General features: G+C 44.6%; 3 protein-coding genes across 6 annotated transcripts in view; all 3 read left to right on the top strand.

The window, feature by feature from the left end:
* LOC137841452 (solute carrier family 2, facilitated glucose transporter member 11-like) overlaps positions 1–2219 on the top strand; it is a 14115-nt gene extending 11896 nt beyond the window's left edge. The window contains 1 exon segment of the mRNA XM_068654373.1: positions 1–2219. This exon segment is cut by the window's left edge and continues 3 nt beyond it. Within this exon segment, the coding sequence (XP_068510474.1) occupies positions 1–183 (183 nt within the window). The 3' untranslated portion in view covers positions 184–2219.
* A 1458-nt stretch (positions 2220–3677) lies between these two features.
* LOC137841446 (solute carrier family 2, facilitated glucose transporter member 11-like) lies at positions 3678–14235 on the top strand. Of its 3 annotated transcripts, none has more exons than XM_068654366.1 (12): positions 3678–3814; positions 5167–5269; positions 6241–6401; positions 6907–7031; positions 7926–8055; positions 8961–9109; positions 9913–10100; positions 10915–11025; positions 11460–11561; positions 11884–11959; positions 12286–12413; positions 13140–14235. In XM_068654366.1, the coding sequence occupies exons 1-12, from the start codon at positions 3795–3797 to the stop codon at positions 13341–13343; spliced, it is 1497 nt and encodes a 498-aa protein (XP_068510467.1). In that variant the 5' UTR covers positions 3678–3794; the 3' UTR covers positions 13344–14235. The 3 variants fall into 3 exon arrangements, with proteins under 3 accessions (XP_068510467.1, XP_068510469.1, XP_068510468.1); XM_068654368.1 differs by having other exon boundaries at positions 3771–3818; XM_068654367.1 differs by lacking the exon at positions 3678–3814 and adding an exon at positions 3928–4213.
* Positions 14236–16602: 2367 nt separating this feature from the next.
* On the top strand, positions 16603–25213 carry LOC137841444 (solute carrier family 2, facilitated glucose transporter member 11-like). Of its 2 annotated transcripts, none has more exons than XM_068654363.1 (12): positions 16603–16762; positions 17719–17817; positions 18142–18302; positions 19175–19299; positions 19738–19867; positions 20495–20643; positions 21011–21198; positions 21693–21803; positions 22366–22467; positions 23383–23458; positions 24463–24511; positions 24901–25213. In XM_068654363.1, exons 1-12 carry the CDS (start codon positions 16739–16741, stop codon positions 25118–25120), a joined length of 1434 nt encoding a protein of 477 aa, XP_068510464.1. In that variant the 5' UTR covers positions 16603–16738; the 3' UTR covers positions 25121–25213. The 2 variants fall into 2 exon arrangements, with proteins under 2 accessions (XP_068510464.1, XP_068510463.1); XM_068654362.1 differs by having other exon boundaries at positions 16604–16762; positions 24463–24590.
* The last annotated feature ends 1351 nt before the right edge of the window (positions 25214–26564 follow it).

Raw genomic sequence — 26564 nt, 5'->3', positions numbered from 1 at the left:
TGCTACGTCCCATTCCTTGTGGTCTGCGTCTGCACTGCTCTCTATATTGGGCTCTTCCTTCCTGAGACGAAGGGGAAATCCTTCCTGGAAATCTCGGAGGAGTTCAGGAAACGGAACTTCAAAGCTCAGAGCCACGCAGCGTTGTATAAAGGCCCTGAGGAGATCAAATCCACCGTGTTGTAGCAGAGGGAAGGAGAATAGCGCCTGGGGGAAGCTCAGCGGTGGCTATGTTCTCTTGCAGGGACACGGAGAGAGGAGGAGGGTTAGGGAGAACATATTACTCTTAGGTTCACCTTGAAAATAATTTAGGCCAAGGCAGAAAACGCAGCCGTTCGGTTCCACATTACTTATTTACTTCGTTTGTTAAACTCCTCCTAAGCCACCACTTGCTCTCCCTTCCTGCCTGCACCACTAACACGGACTTGTCCCTTTGTCAGCCCTGGGGACGTTCTCAGTGACTGGCTTCCTGAAAAGCCAGCTGGAGGCTTCTTGTTAAAAACTGGTCAAGGGTGACACGAGGGTTTCACTGAAATACTTTCAGACAGGTAAATCAGAGAAACACCTGACAGCAGCAAAACATGGATAGGCAAGGGATGTGATCAGTTTTCTCTAGGAGATCGATTGATGTTACAAAGTGTAGTGAGCTGCCTCTCTACCTGCTGAACGCTCCAACACCTGATAAACTCTTTTCTTGCTACACAGCTTAAAAAATTGTCCTGCTGCTCACTTCCATGAGTTGAAATGCAAAGTACTTGCTTCCAGCCAACACTGAGACTCAGGCCACGCTGCCAGGTACCTAAATACTGAATTAGGATACTATGGTTAGGTATTGAAATCTGAAATTGGGCCCCAAAGGCTGAGTTTAAGATGGGCCTTGATTAAATAAATAAAGAAAGAAAGAAAGAAAGAGAGAGAGAATGAAAAATAGATTTCCTCCTTTCCCAAGGAGGTGTTCATAGGTGCTCTTGGATAAATGCATACACCCACTGAAGGGTCCATAGCTAGCAGCCAAAGCATATCAGCCTGCCACACACCACCAGATCTTTGCTTGTATAGAACTTTGTGCTTATGGAAATAAATCATGTTGCTGCTTATTTAAAGCAAATTTATAATGTACATCAACTAATAAATCTCTCCAAATATTTAAAAATCTATTTTAAGTTTCCAGTAGTAAATAACACATCTATATTCACATCTATATATTAGAATCCATATTAATAGGGACAGACTGCTGCCTTATTCTCTTATCATCAATTACCACCATGCAATGCTTCAGCAAATGTCTTCTAAGTATCTTCTGTATGTCTTCTCCACCCAGACAGTAACTTACACCTCAGAAGCCTTTTTTTGCTTCTAAATCTGGGTTCTCAAACACAAAAATTAATACGATTAATTTTTTTTCAGATACCAGATGAAATTCTCAGTACCTTGCGCAGTGCTCCTGTTGTTTCTGTTATTAAGTGATTTCAAATCGCCCCCTATGTGTTGAGCAACAGTGAGAGTTAATTATTTTCAGCTATAAAAACATGTGACAGGTGGATTAGGAAGAAAGCTTCTAGTACTTGCTAAGTGGCTTATTATACAACTGACTTTTGGGCATTGTTTGCAGACAATTTATTCTGGGCTGGTTTTCTTCATGGCTTGTTTCTTGCCATCCAGTCCTCTGCAGTGAAGCACAGGTAATTCTCCAGTCCCACGTGCACACCGTGAGCACAGACACTGCTGACGCACCCTGTGGGGCTCCCACTCCATTTTACACCCACATTCTGCTGAGGCTGGAGTGTGGTGAGGAGCTGCTATGGCAGCTGCTTTTTCTGGATGTGGAGAATCACTGCAGCATGTTCTCATTTTTCCCCACAGAGCATATTGGAAAAGACCCAGATGTGATGCTGATCCTCTATAGGTAGCCCGGTAGAGAACAGGGCAAAGCTTCCCATTTAATGTGGTTTTCCTAGGCATCAGGTAGACTGGTGATGGTTTTCTGCTGATGGTTGCAGCAAAGAAGAACGCATACATTGGTATATTTGTAACTAAGTCAATAAAAGTACAGCATTTTTAAATGGCATGAATGTAAACATCACATTTCCAGAGCGTATTATTGTCATGCTGGGCACGAGTGGAGAGGCAGATATATTTCTCAGACAAGGAGTCTGTGCAAGAGCTGTCTTTCATTGTCTACAGTTTACAACATAGGGAAAATAAATCTAAAGTTTTGTTCACTTGTGTTTGGTGCTAGTAGTCAGTCACACACACACACGGGCAACAGCATGTCTCTGCTTTTGGGCAACAATTTGGAAACAATCAGGAATTTGAGACAAGACAACCAAGAGTAAGACACCTGCAAGCTAGGAAATGCAGAGATACTTTTCATTTATGCAGTCTGGAGAGTGCAGGAAGGGGCAGATGGAAAGCGTAAAATTGTTGAAGCAAAAAGTGCTGGTAGCATCACAATGGTACCAAAATACTCTGACATTCCTTTGGTGAGGATCAGAGAGAAGACAGGAAACGAGAGGCAAGACAAGGCAGTAGAGAAGACGCAGGGTGGAAGCTGGGGATGGACTGAAGAGACCGCCTGGGTGAGGGAGAGCCCAGCACAGACTGCCAGGAGGTGCAGGTCAGAGGAGAACTGGGCAAAACGGAGAAGTCCTGCAACATCCAAAGGTCCACAGCTCAGCCACCTTTGTGGCTAACACCCAAGTCAGCATTTTTCTGCTTTCCCCAGATCCCTGGAAGGACGGGCACCTTCTGCAGCTGGCCGTATGCCACACAGCTGCTGAGGAATGACACACATTCAACACTTCCAGAGTTAGGGACCCCATCCTGCGAGTACACGTCAGGAAACACCAATTCCAACTCCTGGTGTTTCTTCTGACTATGGCCTGAAATCAGGTGTCCTCAGAGTGACTAAGCATAGACAAACAGTGGTTACATTTTAATTGATCTGATCGGTTACATTTTAATTGAAGCACTTAACAAGTTGGTTAATTGTTACTGAATTAACACAACTTCATAAACTGAAAAAATGTATGTCAGTTGTTTAGGTCAATTTTCTTACGTGAAGCATTAGGCAGAAACGCATCTTGTAAAAACCTTTTACCAGAAACACGAAGACTGCTAGATAGAGGTGATTTAAGAATTATGGATAAAAGTAAAGATGTCCTTTTTTAATTTTACAGTTAGGATGCAAAACTGACATTCAACCTCCCTAGCATCTACCCTGCTACGGGGACACAGACTTGAACTTTGAGGCAGTGACCATTACCCTTGAAGAGTTGACTGACCCCACAGCCCAAGTGTGGAGTGCTCAGGCTTAGTCAGGCTTAGTCATGTTTTGGAGTCAGGCTTCAGAAGGCTTTACCGTGGTGAGGCTCAGAGTAACAGGACCTCCTCCTTCGGTGTGATGAGTGATTACCCAACCTATGTCTTGGGGAGGCCAGGCCAGTCTGCTCTGGTTTGTGCTGGTCCCTGGACTTTGCTTTCCATTAGTGCTTTCTCGTTGTCCTTTACTCATCTCCTGCAGCTCCGTGTCAGTTGTCGCTTCAGCTTCTCTTCCCAACTGACCTGGCGTGAATGCTCAACTCGCCGAGATGACCGGCAGTTTCATCAGTAACCAACACAATAATGACAAACCAATAGCAAGAACTTCATGACAAACCAAAGAGAGTGCAAACACTGAAAGAGAATGAAACGATGTGTTGAAATATTATCTCGGGCTCCTCTTTCTCTATATATAGACTGACTTTTTCCAAAGTACCTGAAGAAAGCGTCAGGAAAGACCTAGCCTGCAAGCTGAGATGACTACCTTTGCATGCAAGTTGGTATATGTTTCTCTTTTTTTCCCCCAAATAGAATGTTTCTTTTTTTTTTTTTTTCCCCAAATAGATTTTTTTCAGCACAGATTTTTTTCCTTTCTGCTATTCTAAAAGACCAATTGCATAAATTAAGTACAGAAAGAAAAATAAATCTGAATCAAATATGGTTAAAATAATAGTACAAAGTCATAATTGAGAGATATCAAATATCTTACAAGAAATTATTTTTAAAAATCAGAGGAAACTGGATTTGAGAGCACTTTTGTATTTAATGCCTGATACATGATAGAGAAGATAAATCAAAGGAGTTCAGAGCAGAGCAACAAAACAAGGCTGCATGGTTTGACAGATGGAGGAGGACCAGAGGACTGAAAAAGTTCTCCACAATAAATGAGTTAACAGTAAGTATCTGAAAGATGTAAACATCAAAGGATGGAAATCAATCCTTTCTTGTCAAGGAGGTATAGGAAAAAAATACCCAGAAAAGATAAAACAAAGATATTTTTAAAAAACTATTTTAGGATGAGTATTAAATTACAATAATAATAATAAAGTCTTCCTGATTTTAAAATCTGTGAGACTGGAAAAGCCACCCAAGAGATGCAACACAAAACTCAAGCAATCAACCAAGCAATGGTGTTATGATACAGAATGAGGATAAGATGAAGAAATTTGCTGCAGGTGTAATACACGTTTTGTACATAGAATAGTTTACTGACTTTGTTGCTGATGATCTGTCTCATGCTGATGTGTGGCATCTTCAGGAGCATGGAGGATAGCAGGAGATGTCTAGTTGCAGAGACCTCAAGTCTCATTTCTTCCTAGTGCTCTGACACGCAGCAGATTGCCATCATTTGATTTATGAATGCACCAAATATCAGATTTATTCAGAACCGAGTCCTCTGAAGCCAACAGTTTTACAACATGGATAAATTTGGTGCCCATTGAAACAATGGCATTCATCTGATTAGGAATCAGCTTGTAAATGTTTAGCAGTTATTGCTCAGCATTGCCTTTGGATACGATTTGTTCTAGAGATAAAAGTGCAGCATCGTGCCATGATTGCTGGACACATCCCCACAAGGACTCTCCGTAACGGAGCATGGGGAGTGGGAGGGACTAGCGATCCCATGCTAGTGCCGATTTAGTTGCCCAAAGCTGGAGCCAGGAGCACTGAAGTGTGAATCTGGGTGCTGGGAGAAGTTCTCTCCTTTCCACAAATTTCCTACTGCCCTGTGCTCTCGCTGCTGTGGTCTTGCACTGCACTAGCTGTAAGGGTTCCCACAGGCAAAACGGGACAGCCGGGGCACGTCTGAATAGCTGCACTTGCTTTCTTTGCTGTTTTTTCTTCCAGCCAGAAAATGAGCTACAACCTCTTCCTCCTGGCTTTTGTCCTGGGCATTGGGGGAACTTTCCAGTATGGGTTGCAGGTCTCCATCATCAATTCTCCTGCCGAGGTAAGCCCACCAGTTGAGCTCTCAGCGCGGATTTCAGTGTCCTCATGCGCTCCACTCTATTTCCAGTCACTAGTTTTTCCCTTCTGCTCTCAAAGCTAAACTTGTGGCTTCCTGGTTCTCAGAGCAGCTGCCATCGCTCCTGTGTTTCATTGCATTTAACTTCTGTCTGGTGTCACGAAATTGGGAAAGGGGAGGATGAGGAATATCTATGAAGACAGCCATGTGTCCATGACCGAGTTGGATTGTTCACAGGATGTTCTGCTCTCTCCAGTGCTCAGGGACTGCCTTGCAGCAGGTCTCTGGCTATGCACACTAGGTCTATGTGAACGCATCTAAGGTGAAACAGGACAGGGAAGAACTCTAGCTCTGGAGCTGAGGTCAGCGCTGATACCACAGCTGAAAAAGGGGAATTAGGTGAGGTGTTTGTCATCTTCAGTGGTGCTGAGGACACTGAGCTTGTAGTATCACCACATTGCAAAGCCTCATCCTGAATGAGGACACCCTGAAGTTATCTAGAGCAGGTCAGAGAGACCCCAGCATGGTGCACATCAAGGGACAAATCCTGACCTCACTGAGGTCAACTGGAGTCAAACCTGAATTTCACCCAAGGCATCAGGCAGGATGCAGAAGGTGGACGAGAAGAACAAGTGGGAATAGAGGGAAAACCTGGGTAACAGAACAGTCAGGGTCTAGCACATAAACAGAAGCCCAACTTGCTCTTCTCTTAGTGGCACCCACTACTGGTATTTAATATTGATAGTTACTGTGATTCATTGCACTGTGTTGCTAAACCATGGACTCCAGTAATGTTAGTGGCAAAATTCCCTTTCATTTCATTGGGGTAAGATTGCAGCCATGGTGTTGATAGAGATGTATCAAGCAAGACACGCAGGTAGGTAAGAGAAGCAAAAAAAGAGGTGCAATAATTAGGAAATATGTTGATTGAGTCCATTTCTGTTTTTCTTTTAAAGTACATCAAAAGTTTCATCCGTGAGTCCTGGCTGAAGAGATACGGATCTTCTCCCAGTGAAGAGATAATTACGTTGATGTGGTCCTTCGTTGTGTCCATTTACAGCATCGGTGGGCTCCTGGGGTCCTTGTCTGCCGGGTATTTGTCTGTTAGATTTGGAAGGTAGGAATAATGACTTTACTGGTCTTCCTGTTTACGCCAACACCTGCAAAAACAAGTGGTTGTCTCTTGGTAGAAACACTGCTTGTAAAGCAGTGCTGTGAGCAGCCCAGGGCCACTTCAGATCAGTTCAGTGAAGACAGAGAATGGCAAAAACTGCCAGTGATCAAGGAAAGTCATGGCATAGTCCTCGTAAATTCCAAAGCCAACCTAGTTCAGAGAAACCACTTGGGGAGTGCATACCTTTTAAACACAAATTTCCCAGACACCATCTTACAAAGGCTGTTCCTCAGCGTAGATGCAGGCTCCAGTAGAATACATGCAAGTGGTGCTGTAGGCATGAAAAGCTCCAGCTGGCTTTTCAGTCTATGACAAAATTTTCTCCTTTCCCATTCACTTCATGGCAGCTGATCTCAGTCTTTACCCATGCTACAATATGTGACTTCTGTCCAGCTGTGAATGCCACACAGGCAGTATTCGTGCTTATCCTAATTTAAATGAATTCCAGGAAGAAGGTCATGCTGCTCAACAACATCCCTGCTCTGCTGAGTGCAGCTCTGATGGGACTCAGCCGGCTGTCTGGGTCCTTTGAGATGATCATCATTGGCAGATTATTAGCTGGAGTTTGTGGAGGTAAATTTGCATTTCTACTTATGGGTTTTAATACTTGGGAGAGCAGTGGCTGAGGGTCACAAGGTTTTACCAGGCTGACTATATGGATTACAGATTTTCACTAAACTCTGAAGAGTGCCTGATTACTGAATGCATTTTTTACTAAGAGAACAGAAACATAATTAATCACGTGTGACAGCTCCATTTTTTTTTATTTTTTTTTAATCTTCACATCCAATCCATATAAAAATCCTACCAACTTGTGGAAAAGCCAAAGGCTGTGATATTTCAGGGAGCAGACTCACTCAACAGAAAGCTAACCTCTGTTTTTTCTCTTGCTGCTGTTGTGGCTGACACTGCCTTCCACATTACAGACAAGGGAGTGGTTTTCAAGCCAGGCAATTCTAATTTCCAGATCCTCAGAAGGTCACACTCTGTTGATGTTTTGATCCCTGAGCAGTTGGATAAAGAAAATACTAACCAGCAAATGAATAAATAAATACGTTTTAGTGAGAATAATTCTTAATTAATTCACTGAGTAAATGGAATATATGGTGTGATTGTGTTAACTTGTTGGTTTCAAGCACAAAATAAAGCACACGAGATCCTGAGTATATGCTGACATGTCTAACTGGGATTAAAGGGATCGATAGCAACCCTGTTTCTGTGGCTGGAGGAGCCACGGTAAGAGAAGGCCAGCCTGGTGAAGAACTGACTTCCCAGGAGAACATACTTGCTTAGTGAAATACTTAGCAAAGACGCAATGCCAAGGTGTTGGGAACACACTTCGTATGAGCCAGACTCATGCTCAGCCCTAAAACATTTTAGAGCCTAACCCTATATGCTTTGCAATTCCGAAACACCAGACTGCCAGGAGTTTGTACTGCCCCATCTGACAGTCATTTGTCGCTGCAGGTTTGGGTCTGAATATCCACATCATGTATGCTGGGGAATGTGCCCCGCAGAAGCTGCGCGGGGTGATTGCCATAACTGCTTCCACTGCCATCGCCATCGGCAAGTTTATAGGATTTGCTCTGGGTCTCAGGTAAGGAGGTCTGAGAGCTGCTTAATTTCTTCTGTTTTTAAAATATGTGCATATGCAAGCCTACAGACAGGCAAATCAACAGCTTTTTTAGACATGTTTTCAGGGTACCCTAGGTAGCCAGACCAAATTGGCTCGGCACAAATTCCAGACTTAAGTAAATGGAAAACTGAAATCATACAAATATTTAATACTGAAGAATGATGTTGCTTCCTGGCAAACACAGATCAAAATACAGAAATGAAAACTTTTAACAGATGAGTTGTACGTCTTACTTTTTTTAGAAGGAACAAGGAGTGTCAGATCCACCAAAACCTTCCTGGAAACACACAGAAAGCAGCACACCCACTCACCAGGCACTCATGCAAAACCAGAAAGCTCTGGTAGATTCCTGCCCCTCAGCCCAGGCCCTGTCTGCCTGTCCTGTGCCAAAGGCAGTCTGTCCTGTCCCCGGGCACAGGTTGTTCTGCCCACAGTGTACTCGGAGCTGCTTTTTGGGAAGGCCAGTCCCAGGCTGGGAACCCACAGATCCTGTCTTCGTTGTAACTTGGGGGTAACTCTTTGCTGCAGAAGCAGAGGGATCAGCCACTGCAGGTTCTTTCTGGGTGCTCTGCCAGGCCAGTGCTCCTCTCTGGGGGCTTGCAGGCTGCAGTTAGGGTGCTGCACTCCCTGCTGAGCAACAGGTGGCAACGCTGTGTAATGCCTGTGCCGCAGGCAGTGGCACTCTGCTCTCCCCTTCCTCCTCCTTTGAGATTTAATTTTTCTGGGTTGAGAAATCCTGGAGACCCCTCAGTGGCAGCTGCGGGGACACATGCGGCAGGGCTGAGGGACCAGCCTGTGTCCCGTGTGCTCACATCAACAGTGCACAGCGATGCTCAGCTCCTCTCACTCTGCTGGTCTGGTTTCAGAGAAGTCCTCGGGGTGGATGCTCTCTGGCCAATTCTCATGGCAGCGAACGCGCTTCCTGCCCTCGTTCAGCTTCTCACCCTGCCCTTCTTCCCAGACTCGCCCCGCTACCTGCTCATCGACAAAAAGGACAAGGAGGGGTGCATCAAAGGTAAGGAAATGGGCCACAAAGCTTTCATTTTAGCAAGAAAAAAAAAAAAAAAAAAAAAAAAAAAGGGGGAAAACCCCACAGACGTCTGGAAGAGATGTTCAGTTTGGAAAGAGACTCTTGGCCTTTTGGCTCTGAAACCCTGAAACCACCTGCAGTTTTAACACAAGGCAGCCCCTTCTGTTTTGGTGTTAGAGCTGTCTTGGCACAAGGATTTGCCTTGTCCTCTGCCAGGATCCTCTGGGGGATGCGAGCACACGGAGCTTGTGCCCTGAGCAGTCAGGGCACGGATGCAGCACACCCGGGCTCTGTGTAAGAAATGGATGCTCCCTACCAGCACACCATATCCACAAGCATTCCAGGTCTTCAGCAGGCCTAAGAGCAGCCACTGACATGAACACAGAAACAGCCACTATGGCTTTCTGGAGGATGGAGAGGCAGAACTCTGGCTTTAGACTTATTTTTTTACCATAGGAACTGTTTTTCCTTGTTTTGCTGTGTGCCTGAGAGCTGTATGTGTAGCGGGAGGGGAGTCGGGGAAGGATCAGTGAGAATTTAGGCTCGGTTTACAATGAAATCCTGTAAACAGCTACTGGCCAACGGTGAGGTTGTGACTAAGATTCATGAGTAAATCCAGTTCACAGTGAGCTGGGTCAGCATCTAGGCTGAACCCAGACCTCTAGGAAGTTCACACAGGCAAAGAGCCTGAAGCTGAAATAAAACTGCAAGGCAGGACGTACCCCCTGAATCCAGGGCTGTGCTGGGGAGCATGGACCAGGAGTCACCTTCTCTTTCTGTCCGTCCAGCTGTGAAGCAGCTCTGGGGAGACGGCGACCACATGGCTGAAATAGATGACATGACTGCAGAGCAAGAAGCCATCCGTGGGGAGAAGGCTAAGCACGTCTGTGATCTTTTTCGTGACAAAGCTGTCCGCTGGCAGCTCATCACTCTCTTCCTCGTCGCTGCATGCACGCAGTTAATTGGAGTCAATGTGGTACGTGTGCCACTTCTCTCTGCTTTTCAGTCTGCTTACGGTTCCTTGGCGAAAAGTAAGTTCTGCAATGAGTAGTAAAATGCTGATTGCAACAGGGGCTGTAAGGAGGGGAACTGTCAGTGTTTATTATAATCTATTCCCATGGAAGCTTGCGACCTGAGATAAGGCGAGACCTGTGTTTTAGCAAGTGTCATCTGAAGGCATCTCTCTTATGATAACACATTTCAAAAATCAGATTAATTTTGCAAATTCAGAAAGACTTTGAGATTCACAAAACCATTTTCTACCCCTCTCTTGCAGCAGTAAATATATCAAGAAAAAACAGTATAAATTCATGGTGGAATTTCTTCTGCGTTAGGAGGACTTACATCTAGAAAAATAGTGACTATCGAAATCACTGCAGAGATTTAAAGATGCAATAGATAATTTAAACCATTTGCTTAGCAAGTACTGTCAGTATTTCTAAGTGCTCCATGTCCTGCACATGAGACACTAAAACAGGACGTGTGCTCCATGTCCTGCATGAGACGCTAAAGGATGAAGAATTTTGTAACCTGTAACATAAAGCAAAGGCCAGTGCTAAAAGCAAGCAAAAAAAAGAAAAAAAGACTGTGTGTTACTGAGTTAGAAACAGAGCTGCTCGCAAAAGCTCTTCTGCACAAATGAGTCTCACGGAAACATTGAGGATTAGTTACTGAAATCAGGAAGATTTTCTTTTCCTAAAGCCTGATTAGTTATTATCTGTCAAAAAAGGCAAAGCTAGTGTAAACAGAACCACCTAGGAACAACCTTCACACGTTTCTGTACTTTCCAGGTTTACTTTTATGCATACAATGTCTTCCTACAAGTGGGAATCTCCCCTGCTCAAACCCGCTACGTGTCCCTGGGAGTTGGGGTCACCGAGATCCTCACCACGGTTCTGTGTGTAAGTGGATCCTCAGCTGAATTCATCCTGCTGTAGTGCCCGTTTCATTGCAATCGTTAGAAACTACTGCAAACCAAGTGCCAGAAATGAAACTCCTGCAACAACTCAGCAGGGGTACCTTGTACTGATCCTGCAAAACACCTCCCTTCTCAGCAGGACTCTCGGCTGTAGGTTCATGGCAATGAACAGTGCAAACATTTCCACGTTGCTGTCCTCCCAGCTGTGCTTTGCCTGCAGAGTGCCGCCCTGGTCCTGCCCTGCCCACGCAATGCTCCCTGCAGCCCTGCACCTCCCCAGCTTGCTCCAGCACCTGCCTCTGGTGGTGCTCAGCCCCTCCTGGAGGAGCCCAGCTCCCCAGAGCCCCCCAGCCTGGCTGCTGAGGGCTCCTCCTCGTGCCTGCCCCTGGAGCTGACCGCGTGTCCTCCTGGTTGCAGGGCTACCTCGTGGAGCGGGCAGGGAGGAAGACACTGCTGTGGAAAAGCTACACGGTGATGGCCCTGGCTTTAGGGCTTCTCACGGTCACGCTCACACTGCAGGTAAGCATCACATCTTCCATTTTATTCTACGGCAGACATCATCACTATTTCCCTTCCCCCAAATCGTTTTGTAGCTGAAGCAGAATTAACCTGGGGCTAACCATCACACTGGCAGTTCCCAGCCACGTACACACAGATTCAAGGCAATAGCTTTATACAGCCCTGACCGCTGCCAAAACTATCTCCCTGTGAAGTGTGTGGGAGCAGAGGGCACGGATGTTGGTGATACCAAACAGCAATGAAGATTGACCCCGTTTCTAAGGGAGCTGGATGAATAAAATTTTAATTTCAGATTTAATTTGCTTTTTGTTTCCCATCACAGGATTCTTTCTCCTGGGTACCATACTGCTCTGTTGTACTCATCTTTATCTACATCATGAGCTTTGGCATTGGACCAGGTTGGTATTTCACGTATATCATATACCTCTGCCTTCCTCACGCAGCCTTTAGGAGAGGCGTGGCTGCTCCACAGGCAGCGTGAGTCCCTGCTCCTGATTCAGTGGGGGGAGATGTTCCAGGTCCTGGAGCACTCTGTAGTGTGGCAGGAGTTAAAATTTCATTTCCTATTGCTTTCCTGCATGCCTTTCTCCTGAAGACCAAGCAGTACCTCAATCACTTCCAGGTCAGATAAAGCCATTGACTTCCATGGCGATATGCAGTATGAGTTACAGAAGCATCTTGCAAAATTTTTAATTTTTCCTTTTTTCTCCAATGTTTTTTTCAGCTGGAGTATTATGCCTCCTGCCCACAGAAATATTTATTCAGTCATACAGACCAGCTGCTTATGTTTTTAATGGTGCTTCAAACTGGATCCAACTCTTCTTCCTTGGCCTTGTGTTCCCTTTCATTGTGGTAAGCAAGGCAGGGTGTGCTAAAACTCTGTTTGGAGGAGGAGGTACGGCCCTTCTTGAGCCCAGAGCCTGCTTCTCCTTTTCAACATTTCTTGCAATGGGCAGAGCCCACAGTGCCTGCAGTTCTGATGGTCTCTTGCTTTCTACCTAGATACATAGCTGAAGTGTAGCAAACCCACAAAATGCTGCTAACTGCGCACCCAGGGAGTATCCCTGGCAAACATGGAAGGGTGACAGGCATCGACACCGCCAGCAGTCATCTGAATGTCACAAGGGGCTCCCTGCTTTTCCCTCCTTGTCCTGTGTGTCCTTTGGGGTTCGTGTGGAAAAAGGCCATGCCTGTATCTGTCCCAGAGGTCTCACCCAGCACTAGGAAGTCGCAGGGAAACAGAAGCCCCTAACCTCTGGGGACTGAGCTAACACACAACGGACCCTCCCCAGTCTAGCACTGACTGAGAAGGAGCAGAGAGGAACAGTGACTGAAATGTGGCTCAGCACCTCTCTGAATTGCCAAGCAATGACATTCGATGCCTGCTGAGCGTACAGCTTCCCTCCCTAGGCAGGAAAGGAGAATGAGCTTGCCTTAACACTCAGTGCTGTTCCCAAGGTGGCTGCAAGCAGGACTGACATCAAGTGTTTTAGTGAATACAAAACCAGAAACATATCATACGAGAAAGCTATCTAGATCAATTTATATGAACGTATTTTCTCCTTTCTTTTCCCATAGGAAGGCCTTGGTAGTTTCTGTTTCATCATTTTCCTGGCATACTGCCTGTCCATGGCTATCTTTGTTTTCCTGGTGGTGCCAGAGACCAAAGGAAAGACGATGCTGCAGATCATGGAGGAGTTCAACCGCCTGAACCACCGCGGGAAGGGGCAGCCGGCCCTACCACAGAATAACTGCTCCCTGATGATTGTTACTAGACTTTAATAACGAACTCTCCGGTCCATATTTTGTTCAAGGACTATGTTGTTCATATTTTGAAATTACAACTTTTTTGAGATGCTTGTGACCATGTTTCTGTGACCTGCAGCATGGCCTTTATCCTTTTTTTTTTCTTTTTGGAGGATATTCGTTGCTACATTTGAAGGAGAAAGGCATAAAGGACATTAAATTCCTGGGGTAAAGGAGACACTGTGTTAGAGAAGCATCCAGACATAGGCTGCCATCTCCAGCCGAGGTTACTGTTTTGTGCGTTGTTTCTGAGATTCTTCTGTTGGGACATACAGCGATGTACCAGTACTGAAAGAAAGCATGACGAAGAGAGCAGAGCTGCAGACAAGCACGAGTAGGCCAATCCACAGCGGGTCTGTTCGCCTCCATCAGCAATGGCAACGCAGCATGTCTTCAGCCTGGAGTTACTGCGTGTCAGAGAGGAGGAGCACTGAGCTGCAATGGGATTCAGTTCCCAAGAGTTCCTGGTACTGATGAGACAAAGAATTGTGGTGCCTCTCCCAGAGAACTCAATCTCTGTGTGTCTGAGTATTTGGTGGCCTCTCCAGGTCTCCAAGTATTCCACAATCCCATCACAAAATTTGGGAAAAGGGCCTCAATTTTTGTATTCTTTGCTATACAACATGACACACCCTTGCTTGTAGTGCTTTGCAGTTTACTGATAAGGAAACGAAAGAAGCAGTGACTTGGAAAACACATCCCACTGATGGTGCCTGCATTTGGCTTTCACTGATCGAAGAGTCAGGGACAGAGGAGAGCCCATCTCTGGGACTGTGTTGTCAGGGTCAAGGAATCCTGTGTCTGGAAATGAGACCTTCACTACTGGCTGGTGCAGAGGCTGCGCAATGCAATAAAATTTGCAAAAGGACCCAAACGTTGAGTGGCAGTTTCTTTTGCACCCCTAACCTCCTGCTTTCTGATTGTCACACCACCCTCTAACAAGACTTGCGGCAGTGCCAAGAGCTGCTACCAAAAGCAGTGGCCTTCCCCTGCTGTGCTGGGTTTATGTGACAAGGATTTGTTGGGGGGGGGGGCTGCAGAGCTGTGAGCAGAGCCCAGCAGCTGCCCCGTGTCAGACAAGGGCCATTTCCAGCTCTGACCGCTGCTGGTCAGAGCCGAGCCAGTGAAGGCAGATTTAAGGAAGGGTGAAAACGCTGCTCAGCAGCAGCTGGGAGACAAGGGTGAGAAAATGTGAGAGAAATAAGCCCTGCAGACCCCAAGGTGAAAGCAGCAGGAGGGCAGGAGGTGCTCCAGGCACGCAGCACAAGTTCCCCTGCAGCCTGTGCAGAGGCCCCTGGTGGAGCAGGCTGTCCCCCTGCAGCCATGGGTCCCACATGGAGCAGATCTCCACGCTGCAGCCCGTGGAGGAGCCCCCAGTGGAGCAGGTGGATGTGGCCTGGAGGAGGCTGCGGCCCATGGAGAGCCCCCGCAGGGGCAGGGGGTTTGGGGGGAGCTGCCACCCGTGCCCTTGAAAAGAAGGGATTAGGTAAGACTTTTATTATTACAAAAGTCTTAACTTGTCCTGGTCTTCCTCAACCTTACTGGCTTGCAGGGAGGAGTGGTTTTGTGTCTTTTACGACACTAAAGGTTCATTCCTTATACCCATCTTCCTACAGTGTCATCTTGCTCAGCATGCCTGACTTCTTCCCTTTCCCCCCCTACTAGACCGTACTGTCTGCTAGAGGGAAATCATGGTAAATCATTAACACTGCCATAAACCAGCATCTGTTGGGAATAAAGGTTAAATGAGTGCTTGTGGAATTTGCAGTGTATCCATGTGCTTTCCAGGATCACTAAAGTGCATCTTTGGAAATAAACCCCTTGTGACCAGGGTAGCAGGTGAGCTACTTCCGCAGTCTGGAATAAGCACATTCCTTGTAATGCTCAAATCATAGGTGAAAAGACATCCCTTCCAGGGGGACTCCACTCCAAGGTGTCTGACCCTATCCCCAAATGGTTTGCTGTTAGCCTGGCGGACCCCCTTGAGAGGGAAAGGAAAAATAAGAAGAGACCTGCAAGAGGCCAGCATGAAAAGGTCTGGAAACAGACCCAACATCAACTTTGACACAGGAAACAAAAGAAGTTAAAAGGAAAGGATGAACTTGTAAAAAGCAAGACAAAACCTAAATAAAAACAGGGATTTTTGCAGTAATAATTGAAGAGAAGGGTGGATTCTGAGATGTTTTAGAAGTGAGAACGTTTGAAGAGTCTGCGCTGAGAGGGGCAGGAAGGAAACGCTGCTATGACCGATGTGGAGGTGACGCCGATTTCAGGGAGGATGTGAATGGCACGGGTGGACAGAGGAACTACCTCCCCGTACTGGTGTGCCACAGGGCGCCCAGGCAGAGGCTTTGGAGAGAGCGAGACGGAGCCGCCTGGCTGCAGAAAGGTCGAGGTGTGACTCAGCAAGCTTGCTGGGGCTGCCGGGCACAGGGACGCGCGGGCTGAGCTGCGGGTGGCTGCGATGCGACAAGCACTGCTCAGCAAAGCTTCTCTTGTCCTCAGAGCTGCCCCCCCTTCTGCACCAACCACAGACGGCTACATCTTTATAGGATGCTGTGTTGTACTTAGAGTAGTATGAAACGTTGTTTGTAGAAGCCTGAAGGAATGAAGAAGGAATTTGCGCTCTTCTGTTGAGTCAGAATGGTTTTTCTCAAAGTGGAAAGGACTTCTTAAAATCAACTCTAAAGCCAGAGCAGAATGAGCTCCCTGCTCTGGCACACACACGGCTATCTCTGCTGTAGTAAATAGGTAATAGTGGTTAGCAACAGGTCTGAGTAATTCTGGAAACAGCATGAGCTTCAAGAAAACTGGGTGTTCGCAAGGACCAAGGCTCCTTCTCCATGCCAATATTCAAATACTTCATGTCCTGCAGCTGGGAAGTTGCTCAGATATTTCAACTGATTGAAAATCTTGTGGTGTGCAGAAAAGCAGGCTGCACAGATACACCATACTCTGTGGTGTATCTCTGTGGTGGGCTGGAGGAGGGCACACACTGCTGACACTGCTGGCAGAGAGGGAAGGCAGGCTGCTGCTGCCCTGCAGGAGAGCTGCTAACACCACCCGAACCCACAAAACAGGAACACTCGGTCGCTTTAGCAGTGCAAATAAGGGGGAGCACTCCCGTTACAAGGACAAACATTTACCAATGTTGTAATCAGCTTGGCATATCCGAGTCTTGGAATAATTAAACCAGCAAAAAGAGACCCTGGCCAGTGATGGAGGAGGACATAATTCACTAGAAGGCACATAGTTAGAATTTAACTTCTGTGCTATGATCCCAACTTCTTATAATCTAAGCATAGAAAACGTATCACTCAATCTGACAGACTTGACAAGGGCTCTCAGAGCAGGCAGGTTTTCAGGGGGAAATGGCTGGTTTCCTCTCAGACCTGGTGAGTATCCAACTTCTTGTCTTCTAGCCCTGCTCACCGATAGCAGCATAATCTTTTAAGATTACAGAAAAAGGGAATGAAGCAGTAATAAAAATAAACAGAGCACATGCTGGGGACAACACTGATTCAGCAATAAGACTGAGTACATAGCACCTCCAGAAACTATATTGGAGGTACAAAAGGGAGGGGTTTAAGAGAGGACCTGGGAAGCCAGGAAAGAACAGGCCTTTTGAGGAAAACGGATAAAAGAGTAGTATGGAAGAGACAAAAAGGAACAAATCTCCCACCATACTGCCCTGCACTCTTGAGGACATTTGAGGATACACATCTGTTTACAGTGTGACCTGACTAAATACCTGAAAACGTATGTGCTTGTGAAGGGTGCTCTAAAATTCAGTGTACATCATGGGAACACAGCATTTCAAGTAGGAGTCATTCAAGCAGGGGCTCTGAAGATGCAGATTCCTACGGGAGTAATAAAAGTGAAATTAAAAAAAAAAGTTTTATGCGGACAGACTTGTTTATTCCCTGGAAGCTGGTGAACGAAGTCTCCAAGAAGTTCCGGTTGAAGGGAAAAAAGGATTTAAGAAAGGTGTGGCTTCTTACCAGTACAAAAGCAAACATGAACTGCTTCAACAAGGCTTTTATGATTTTTTATGATTTTTTAAAATTTCTGTGGCTGCCAAAATGAAAATAATTAAAGACTGCATCTTTCCAGGCTGTTAGTAACCAGGAGAAGAACTTAAAGGGATGTGTGGATTTGCATCTTAACTATTTCCCAGCAATTTTGCTTCGTTATTGAAAAATATAATTTGTTGTTGTTGTTGTTGTTATTTTCTTTATAAAGTCTTTTTAGTCATGGAAATGTAAAGATGTACTATCTTATAAATTACCTCATGTTTCTGAAAGCCCTGCTGGTGTCAGGACCTTAGCATGTCTTTCATGATCTTCGGCAGGTTCAATACCGGCAGCTATTGCTAATGATTTTGGTGCTAGGAATTGGTGGAACACACCTCTCTGGTTTTCAAATGTCTGTGATCAATTACACTTCTCCAGTAAGTAAAGCTCTCACAACAGCAAACCTGTAACTGCTTTTCATGGGGCTAGGCCTTACACCTCGAAGAAGCTCTAAAAAGCTCTTCCATGGTACTACGTGAGCTTATCCCCAGCTCTTTGCCATCCCTTACTGCCGCAGTACGTATTATACAGTTGAATGGAGGGACTATGGAAGTCTTGGTGGTTCCTTATACGATATTTTTTTCCTTTACACAACATCTCAACATAATGACTATTAACCTAGCTTTTTAAAATCACCAACATAATAAAGAACTATTGCAATTAGTGCCTCGGAGGAATAAATACCTCTTTTTCTGTCCAAGTACATTCAGAAGTTTATCAACGAAACCTGGCTGGAGCGATACGGTTCAGCGCTGCAGCAAGAGACACTCACATTGCTGTGGTCCTTCATCGTGTCTATGTACTGTGTGGGGGGAATGATAGGATGCCTGTGTAGTGGGTACCTGACTGCAAAGTATGGAAAGTAAGTATATTTCCCAACGGTTAACTAATTAGGGATGCCACAAGGGAAGCAATTAACTATTACTCACCTCATGTAATAGATGTTGGAATTTTCACTCCCCTGTCTTGGTACAGAATTAACTCTACTCTGCGTGTATAACTACACCTAGCTACATTAGAGACACAAGAACATGCAGCTGGTTCTGATTACCTTTTCACAGTTTTTGGTGCCATACAATTCCTATACATTTGCTGAAATTTTAGTAAAGAATCACTCTGAAATTTCTTCATTGAGCAATAATGCCCTAGGGAGCCCAACAACACTGCAGGTATGCAGGAGGTGATAGATATTCTGTAGGCAAAAGCTTTTTCTTTTTTTCTTTTTTTTTTTTTTTTGTAATTGATTTCAGCTCTTAAAAAAAAGTGTGCAGGTTCATTCCTCTGTAAGAACCGTCAGAGTTTCAGCAAAGATAAGCAGAATCTCTCACGCCACATTCAGAATCCTCTCTTTGAGCTCAAGGTGGATAGGGAACCTAGCTCTCCCTAACACTGGATTTGCCTAGTTCAGGGGACAACCGCAATGTTGGGGATGGGATCCTGGCCCAAAGGAAAGAAGTGCGAAAGACCGTTCCTTATCAGTATCTACCTTAAAGGAATTTCCTTCAGTCTCACAGCATGCTCACATGGTATTAGCATAGAAAAGAGAAGTCTAATTTCTCCCTTTCCGCTCTCCTGAGAAGACATCACACCTTTTCCTAATCAGATATCATTGCCCTATAACCAATGGATTTTAAAATGTCCATGGTTTAGCCCATAAATCCAGAAGAGAACATGCAGACGTTAGTTAACTATGACAAAGTAAAACATGGATCATACCCACGTTTGCTCTTGCAGGAAGAAATGTCTGCTGTTCAATGATGCGGTCCTAATAGTAGCCACACTGAACACTGGCTTCAGTAGGAGAGCCAAATCCTTTGAGATGATCCTGACTGGGCGCTTCCTCGAGGGCATCGGTGCTGGTAGGACTTCTCACTACTCCATGTTAATGTGACTTCTGTGGGGTGGATACAGAAGTCTTCCTGCTGGGAGTACCCGGGCGTGCACAGTAACCCCAGTGGAACAAGGAGCAGATTGGGAAAACATAAGAAGATCATGGCTCGCAGCGAGGCAGCAGGCTGCACAAACCCATCGCATAGTCCGGTTTGTTCCCTGGGCAGGGACAATAGAATGACGAGCTGTCCTTTGCCTTCAAGAGGTCTTTCTGAGAAGGGTATCTGGTGGATTAGCGAAACATCTCACTTAGAGTAGATGTCCATTATCAGCCTACTTACTGTGGAGGACGTACAGAAAACATTTCAGGAGGGAGATGAGAGAGCTACCTTTGGCTGAAGGAGAAATGGAAAGGAACCCTCTCTCTTATTTTCTATAGCTTTAGTTCTCTTTTGTCTTCTCTTTAGGAATACATATGAATGCCCATGTTCAGTATGCAGGAGAGATCTCACCTAAGAAGTTCCGTGGATTTGTAAATGTGACCTGCTCTGTGTTTCTTGCACTAGGAAAAGCTGTAGCAAGAATTCTTGGATTACGGTACTTGTGCTGCTCCTTCTGGTCCCGTTTTCTGTTTGTCTTCTGTATGGCAGGAAAGTGCTGTCCTCCTAGTCCTAGAAACAGACACACACTGAAGGTGGGGTTTAACTTCGCTTAGTTACATCTGTCAAACAGGAAATGTCTGCTTCGTGCCAGTCACTGAGGTTCCCTCGTCAGTCTCTGGGGTGAGAAAGACCCTTCTATTGAGAAAGGATGAGTCCATCTCTGGAGATGTAGTCTCTGCTGAAGTTAATAAGAAAAAAATGTATATAAACTCGTACTATACCTCTGAGACCTGACAGTTCTGCTAGTTTTTTGATAATCTCATGCAGAATTACTATATTAGTTGAGATAGCTGTTGTGGGAATGTCCAGACTCCACTGATATTTAGAAAATACTCAATTTTGGAGAAAAATCTCAATCTTGCAGTAGAACTAAGGTATCAGTCTGTTTTCCTTTCCCTAATCTAAGCATCTTTTATATCAATTTATTCTTTACAGGTATATCTATATATAGAGAGATATAGATATAGTTTTCATTTTGCTAGTTTAGGATCCAGAAAATACCAGACTAGGTGTAGAATGTAACTGTCTTGGCCTATACATACACTCTTGTGTGCCTTCGTAGAGATCTTTTAGGAACTGAAGACATGTGGAATGTGCTGTTGTCCTTCTCTGGGTTGGTGGCATTGATTCAACTGCTCTTTTTGCCATTTTTTCCTGAGTCACCTCCCTATCTCTTGCTTCAAAAAGGAGACAAAGATGGTTGCTTGAAAGGTAAGAGAAAATTTTAGATCCCTGATTTGTTAGACTGTAACTCTTGGGAAAGTGAACCTAATAGAGGGAATTAGCTTTTCTATTGTACAACTACAGATTTCCTGATAATTACATGATGAGAGATCTTGCAAAGATCATAGCATAAAATTGTATTACTCTAGAAAAAGAGGAGTCATCAGAAATATTTATGATCTACCTTTAAATACTAGAACAAGTTGAAAGCCGTTTTCCAGGCCAGTCTCAGCATGTTGCAGTAAGCTGTTTTAGTTCTTTGCTCAGTGACTGATGAATCAAGGCATGGACTCAACTGCAAATGACTAGTGGATCAGATGATGGAAGCACGTACTTCGTTCTGTCTCTTCTGTAGCCATGAAGCAACTCTGGGGAGAAGAGAATTATCACACAGAATTTGATGACATGCTGAAGGAAAAGGCTGTAACAAAAGGCACCAAAATAATGAATGTTCTAGAGGTGCTGAGAGAGCCATCCGTGTATCCACAGCTGTGTACCATGCTCCTGCTTTTACTGAGTCTGCAGCTCTGTGGCCTGAGTGCAGTTGAGTACTCCTGATATCCATACTTACATCCACTGTTAAGTGCTCAGTCCATCAGGGGCTTTGCAGATGAGCAGCTTCTGCTTAACAATTGTGAAAGGCCTACAGAATGAGCTGCTGGAAGAATTACATATGGTCTGCTATGATTGAAATTTGCTTTTCTTTTCTTCACTCCCTATCTTCCCTGTCTTGTCCCTTCACTTTTCCTTTTCCTCTTTGCCATAACGTCTTTCTTCCATGCCTTTCAGGCTGAATGATCCTTTCAACTCTTCTCTTTTTTCCTTTTATTTATTTATTTTTTTCTGGACTTTCGAATCCCTTTTCTCCATCGCCTTTCAATTTTTCACATCTCAAGCAGGTTATGTCACCTCTGCTAAGCCCCAGTACTATACTGTTACTATTACAGTGATGCCAAATGTAGTTCTACGTGATGCTGGGTAAGCACATATTACATCTATTGACTATACTTCATTTTAAAATGTTTCTTATTTATTAGATCACCTTCTACACCACAGAAATTTTTCAGACAGCCAATCTCCAGGAAAACATAATCCCATATGTAGCTCTAGGAGTTGCGACCTCTGAGCTCATCTCCATCATCTTCTGTGTAAGTCAGACGCTGCTGGGGCTTTAAGAGTTCAAGTACACGTGATTTGAGTCTATTCTCCTTTAAAGTAAGTGAATCTTCATTTGGTGAGCCAAAGGATTTTTTGTGGCACTACATAAATCTGTAAAGTGGTTGATACTGTCCCTGCCAAATTTCTTTCCATCTTTTAAATCTTTCTTCCCATCTTCAATCTTCATACTTTCTCATAAAAATACCTTTTATTCATACATATATAAATGAAATATCATTCAGAGATAAATGTTTGCTTATTTCCATACATTTGTATATATATATATATTAATGGAATCATTACATGTTTCCATCAACTTCAGTGATCATGAAAAAGTAGCTGCAATGCTCAGTCAGTGACGGCAATTCATAGCACTAGAGATGCTAGAAGGAACTCCGTAAATAACAAACTTGGTACTAACGAGACTTCTGTTCTCTAAATAAGAACTGAAGAAGAAAGCTTGATTTGCTGAAAGGCTCAGAGCTGGACTTGGCTATGCTTACAGTGATATGTTTGTTGTTGTTTTTGTTTGTTTGTTTTATTATCCCTCAGAGCTCCATTATCGATCGTTTTGGACGCCGGATTCTGCTATGGGGTGGTTATTTGTTGATGGCACTGATACTGGTGTTGCTTGAAACAAGCCTTCTACTGAGCGTAAGCAAATGTCTCTCTTGGGGTGGACCTGCATCTGAAATCTTTGTGCAGGACAGCAGATAGTCAGCCTTAGTTCTGACGTCCAAAAGAGCAGGTCAGAATATCTTCTGAACACAAATTCACAGCCCGTCTTGCAAGGCCTTTATCTTTGTCCTGTCTTGTATTTCATCTTTCTGGTCAATCTTTCAAACAGTCAGTGAAAAACATTTTGTAAGACCATCAGCCTGGCGTAGCTTTCCTCCAGCTCTCTGCCTGCCTGATCTCTCTGAAGCTCTCATCGTTTGCTGCCCTTTGATCCCCTAGAGAAGCATCTCTGTTGTCACCGTTCCCATTTGCTATCCCACGTCCCATGCAACAGAAGCAGTGTGCACTGCCCCTTCCCACCACCAATTTCCACCCTCGTTGTATGTGATCCAGCTGGATACACAGCGTGCAGCTCTCTAACTCCTTCCAGCCTGGATGGTGTAGACGAGTGAGGAACCCAGGTTCCTGCCTTCCATATTTCCAGTGTTTCGTCCTGTTTTGCAATCTTTGTCTCAGCCCACAAACTAACTTCTCTCTGTTTCAATCTTCTGATTCACGTGATTTAAACACTTCTCTGAAATTGTCTAAGGAAATTAGATAATTAGGTTGAATCAGTTACACTTTTCCCCATGCTGTAATTTTCTTGGAATTTGTTACATGTTTTTCAGACCAGGGTGCAGTTTAACTCACCTCTGTAGATAGGACACTGCAGGCTACTTTTGGCCTTCCACTGTATCCAGTACAGAGATAAGTAGTTGTAGTGAGCATCCATTACAGAGCCCAGCATCGTGGGCTTTTTCATCAACATCACTTCTCCTGTATGTTTAGATCAGCTGTGCTATAGCTATAAAATTAATTGTCATTCTCATCCCTCCTTCTGCCCTTGTCTAGGATCGGTTCCTCTGGATGCGTTACTGCAGTGTTACTCTTATCTTTTTATTCATCATTGCCTATGGAATAGGACCAGGTGAGTATAACAGCACTGATAGCAAGAGCAAACCTTGGACCATGAGGGAATGCACAGGCCATGGATGTGTGGGAAAGAACGAGGCTGGGTGAATACATCTTCGTAAAGCAGCAGCTTAGTTTGGACTGATGGGGGAGCTCCAACTTCTGGTGAATTAATAACTTGAGGAACAATTTTTTTAACAAATTGCTTCAAAGAATTCAAACCCTGATGTATCAAGACTCTATATCCTCACACTGAATTGCAGGTTCAAGGCAAAGAAATACTCATTAAAAATCACTAAGACTTGATTTGGGAGGCATGAATGCTGTTCAGTGCATGCAGGCTCATCTGGTCCATCTCTGTCTCTGCAGAAAGGCAGAGGTAGCCCCTCTAAAATACCAGTTTTCTCAATTCACCTATAAAATTCAACTCCATTAAATACCCAATAGCACACACAGTCTCTCTTAGTAATTCTGCCTTTTCTCGTCCTCTCTTAATCATCTACATCAGTAATGCCAGAACCAAATTTACAGCTCTCTGTTATGATTTCACTCACTTAAAAGCAATACTTACTCTGAAATTTCCACGTCTAAGCACTACTTTCAGTTATGCAATTTCCAAAATCAAACGCCAGCCTTTACTACTTTAAAGCTGAATATGAGGACTATAAATGTCTTGAAAACCTAGCAGAATTCCCATGGTAGCAGAACTCAGTCGGCACATCTGGGCAATAGACCCTTAGGGCATCTCCATATTTGATACATCTTAGGTGGATAGGAAGTGCATTTCTGGGGTGTGTAACTCTCTCCATGGACCGTTAGAGAGGTTGGTGGGTGAATTCAGATCAGGGTGGGTGTGCTTCCAAAATTTACATGATTGCACAGCAGCCTGACTTTACTGGGGCACTGTGTGACCAGCGACTTCAGTTTATTCCCTCTGAGTAAAGTGGTTAACCAAATCTCCACAGGAGAACACAAACCACGCAGCAGTGTTTTTGATTGCTTTTTATGTTTTTTCCTCAGCTGGAGCCGTTGCATCTGTCATGAATGAAATCTTCACCCTCTCGACAAGGTCTTCTGCTTTTGTAATTGGTGGAATCGTCATTTGGCTAGGCCTCACTTTCACTGGAATGCTTTTCCCCTTTGCTGTTGTATGTAATTTGATTCAAATCTCCTCTTTGACTCTCTCAATTTAAACTGGTTTTCTAGGCTGGTCTGGACAGAAAGCGAGATGAAATCCTTATAGATGATCAAAGCCGTGAATTCCTTATTATTACTGGCACGTGGAGGTCATTCATATAAAACACTTCCCTAGAGTTCAGACATCCTCTGCTGCCTTGAGAATAGACTGAAAAGATAAACTTATTCCTCATCTTGTAGGGCAAACAGTGAATTTGCAAGAATCTGTAGGGGAAAGTGTTGCCAGGGAAATCACTCATCTTGCTCTGTTTTTATCTCCAGATGGTTCTTGGTCCTTTTTGCTTCCTCATCTTTATTGCTGTCCTGGTCACTGCAGCAGTTCTCATCTATCTGTTCCTCCCAGAAACAAAAGGGAGGTCAATCTCTGAAATCACGGAAGAATTCAAAACACGCCAATTTAAGAAGAAACATCATCGGAGGGTGGAGAAGAATGCTCCTGAAGAAAGGACATTCTGCACCAAGCTCTGACAGGCCACCATAAACAACTTGCTGACAAAAAGCTGTGTCTCAGAAGTGTACTGAAAGCTAACCTTTAACATGGACTTTTCTCAATAAAATATAATCCAAAAAGTAATCTACGGATAGCTTGTCATTAGTGCAAGTAGTCCTATTTTTGGTTTTGCTTTTCAGTGCCTCCTTCCTATAACAGCTCTGTGGCAGGAGGATATTCATAACCATGTACACTTCTCAGAACTGGCACAGGGAAAATATTTTCAGGCATCCCACACTGATTTTATTTCAAGTCTTTCTCATTTGCTATCACTTTAAAGAAGCAAGATTTATCTTGATGCTTGTTGCTTTGTAAGAAAGCTCTGCTCAGGATTAACAGCAAGATGAAACATAAACATAACTCCTGCAGACAATTTTCATGCCATCTATTTATGATACCTCACTGTAAAGAACCCAGTGCTGAGGATGAACACTTCAAATGAACAAATGCCTGGTTGAATAACAAAAAGAACTTGACTTTGTTCTATTTTATTTACCAGAAATATTCCAGCTATATACCTGATTGTTTCTGTAATGACTGTCAGGGCTCAGCCCTGCTCAATGACTAATTGGCACAGAACCCTCACCTGCAGCCTCTGGAGCAAACTGGCCGCACCCTCCACGTGTAGCAGTTGTAGCAAAACCTGGAGCAAGTTTTTGTAGTGTGAGCAATCCTGGTTGCCTCAAGGAGGGCACTGTTTAGCCACAAGGATACAAGGCAGCACTGACAGCTGGGGAATAAGACAGGGAACGAGACGCTTTGCGACAGTACCACAGGAACAGGCACTTTATAAACAATTAACTGCTCAAGACAAGAAGCAGAAGCTGCAGGGACAAACGTCTGCTAGCTGGGTGCTGGATGAGGACACACCACGCTCCACTAGGGCCCATCAGCAGGCAGTGCTGCACGGCACTGCTGTGCTCCACGATGCCCAGCACTGCTGCTGGCCCGGTGCTGTTAATCCTGCTGAGCACCGCAGCATTTAATCCTTCCCTCCCCAGACTCTTCTGCCTTCGTGTAAGACTATCGGTTAGTTTTCCATTTTCTGTCACAGATACAAATGGCATACCAGCAAATGCCTCCTGTTTAGTAGGACCATAAGTCTTGTCTGTCCACAGTTTAACTGTCCACATTGCTTGTTATTGTGTGGGAGCTCTGAATCAGTGTTGAGTTTTGGGGAATTTTCTATTTAAAAATGTTAAACAACGTACTTGCTACTTCTAAAGGAATAGCTGCAGAAGAAACTCTGATAATAAAGTACCAGTGCATGTTCCTGCAACTAAAACCTGATTTAGATGTTATATTCTTCTGGCTGAACGAAATCTGCCAGCTCTTCAGCACGTAAATAAGAGAGAATCCTCTGCGGTCACCTTGGTCAGTGCCATTTGGCTTCGCTGGTCCTTTCGCAGGACCCGGTGCCAGCAGCAGCACGGCC

The sequence above is a fragment of the Anas acuta genome, chromosome 17, assembly GCF_963932015.1.
Source record: "Anas acuta chromosome 17, bAnaAcu1.1, whole genome shotgun sequence".
Taxonomy (NCBI): domain Eukaryota; kingdom Metazoa; phylum Chordata; class Aves; order Anseriformes; family Anatidae; genus Anas; species Anas acuta.
This window is presented reverse-complemented; position numbering and strand designations above follow the sequence as displayed.

Bases quoted from the DNA above. Each gene is read 5' to 3' on its own strand.
- LOC137841446 (XM_068654366.1), top strand. From the start codon at position 3,795: ATGACTACCTTTGCATGCAA. The intron at 8,056-8,960 runs GTAAGGAGGTCT...GTCTGGTTTCAG, and splicing joins GGATTTGCTCTGGGTCTCAG to AGAAGTCCTCGGGGTGGATG. The intron at 12,414-13,139 runs GTAAGCAAGGCA...CTTTTCCCATAG, and splicing joins TTGTGTTCCCTTTCATTGTG to GAAGGCCTTGGTAGTTTCTG.
- LOC137841444 (XM_068654362.1), top strand. From the start codon at position 16,739: ATGGCTGGTTTCCTCTCAGACCTG. The intron at 20,644-21,010 runs GTAAGAGAAAAT...TCTCTTCTGTAG, and splicing joins CAAAGATGGTTGCTTGAAAG to CCATGAAGCAACTCTGGGGA. The intron at 21,199-21,692 runs GTTGAGTACTCC...CTTATTTATTAG, and splicing joins AGCTCTGTGGCCTGAGTGCA to ATCACCTTCTACACCACAGA.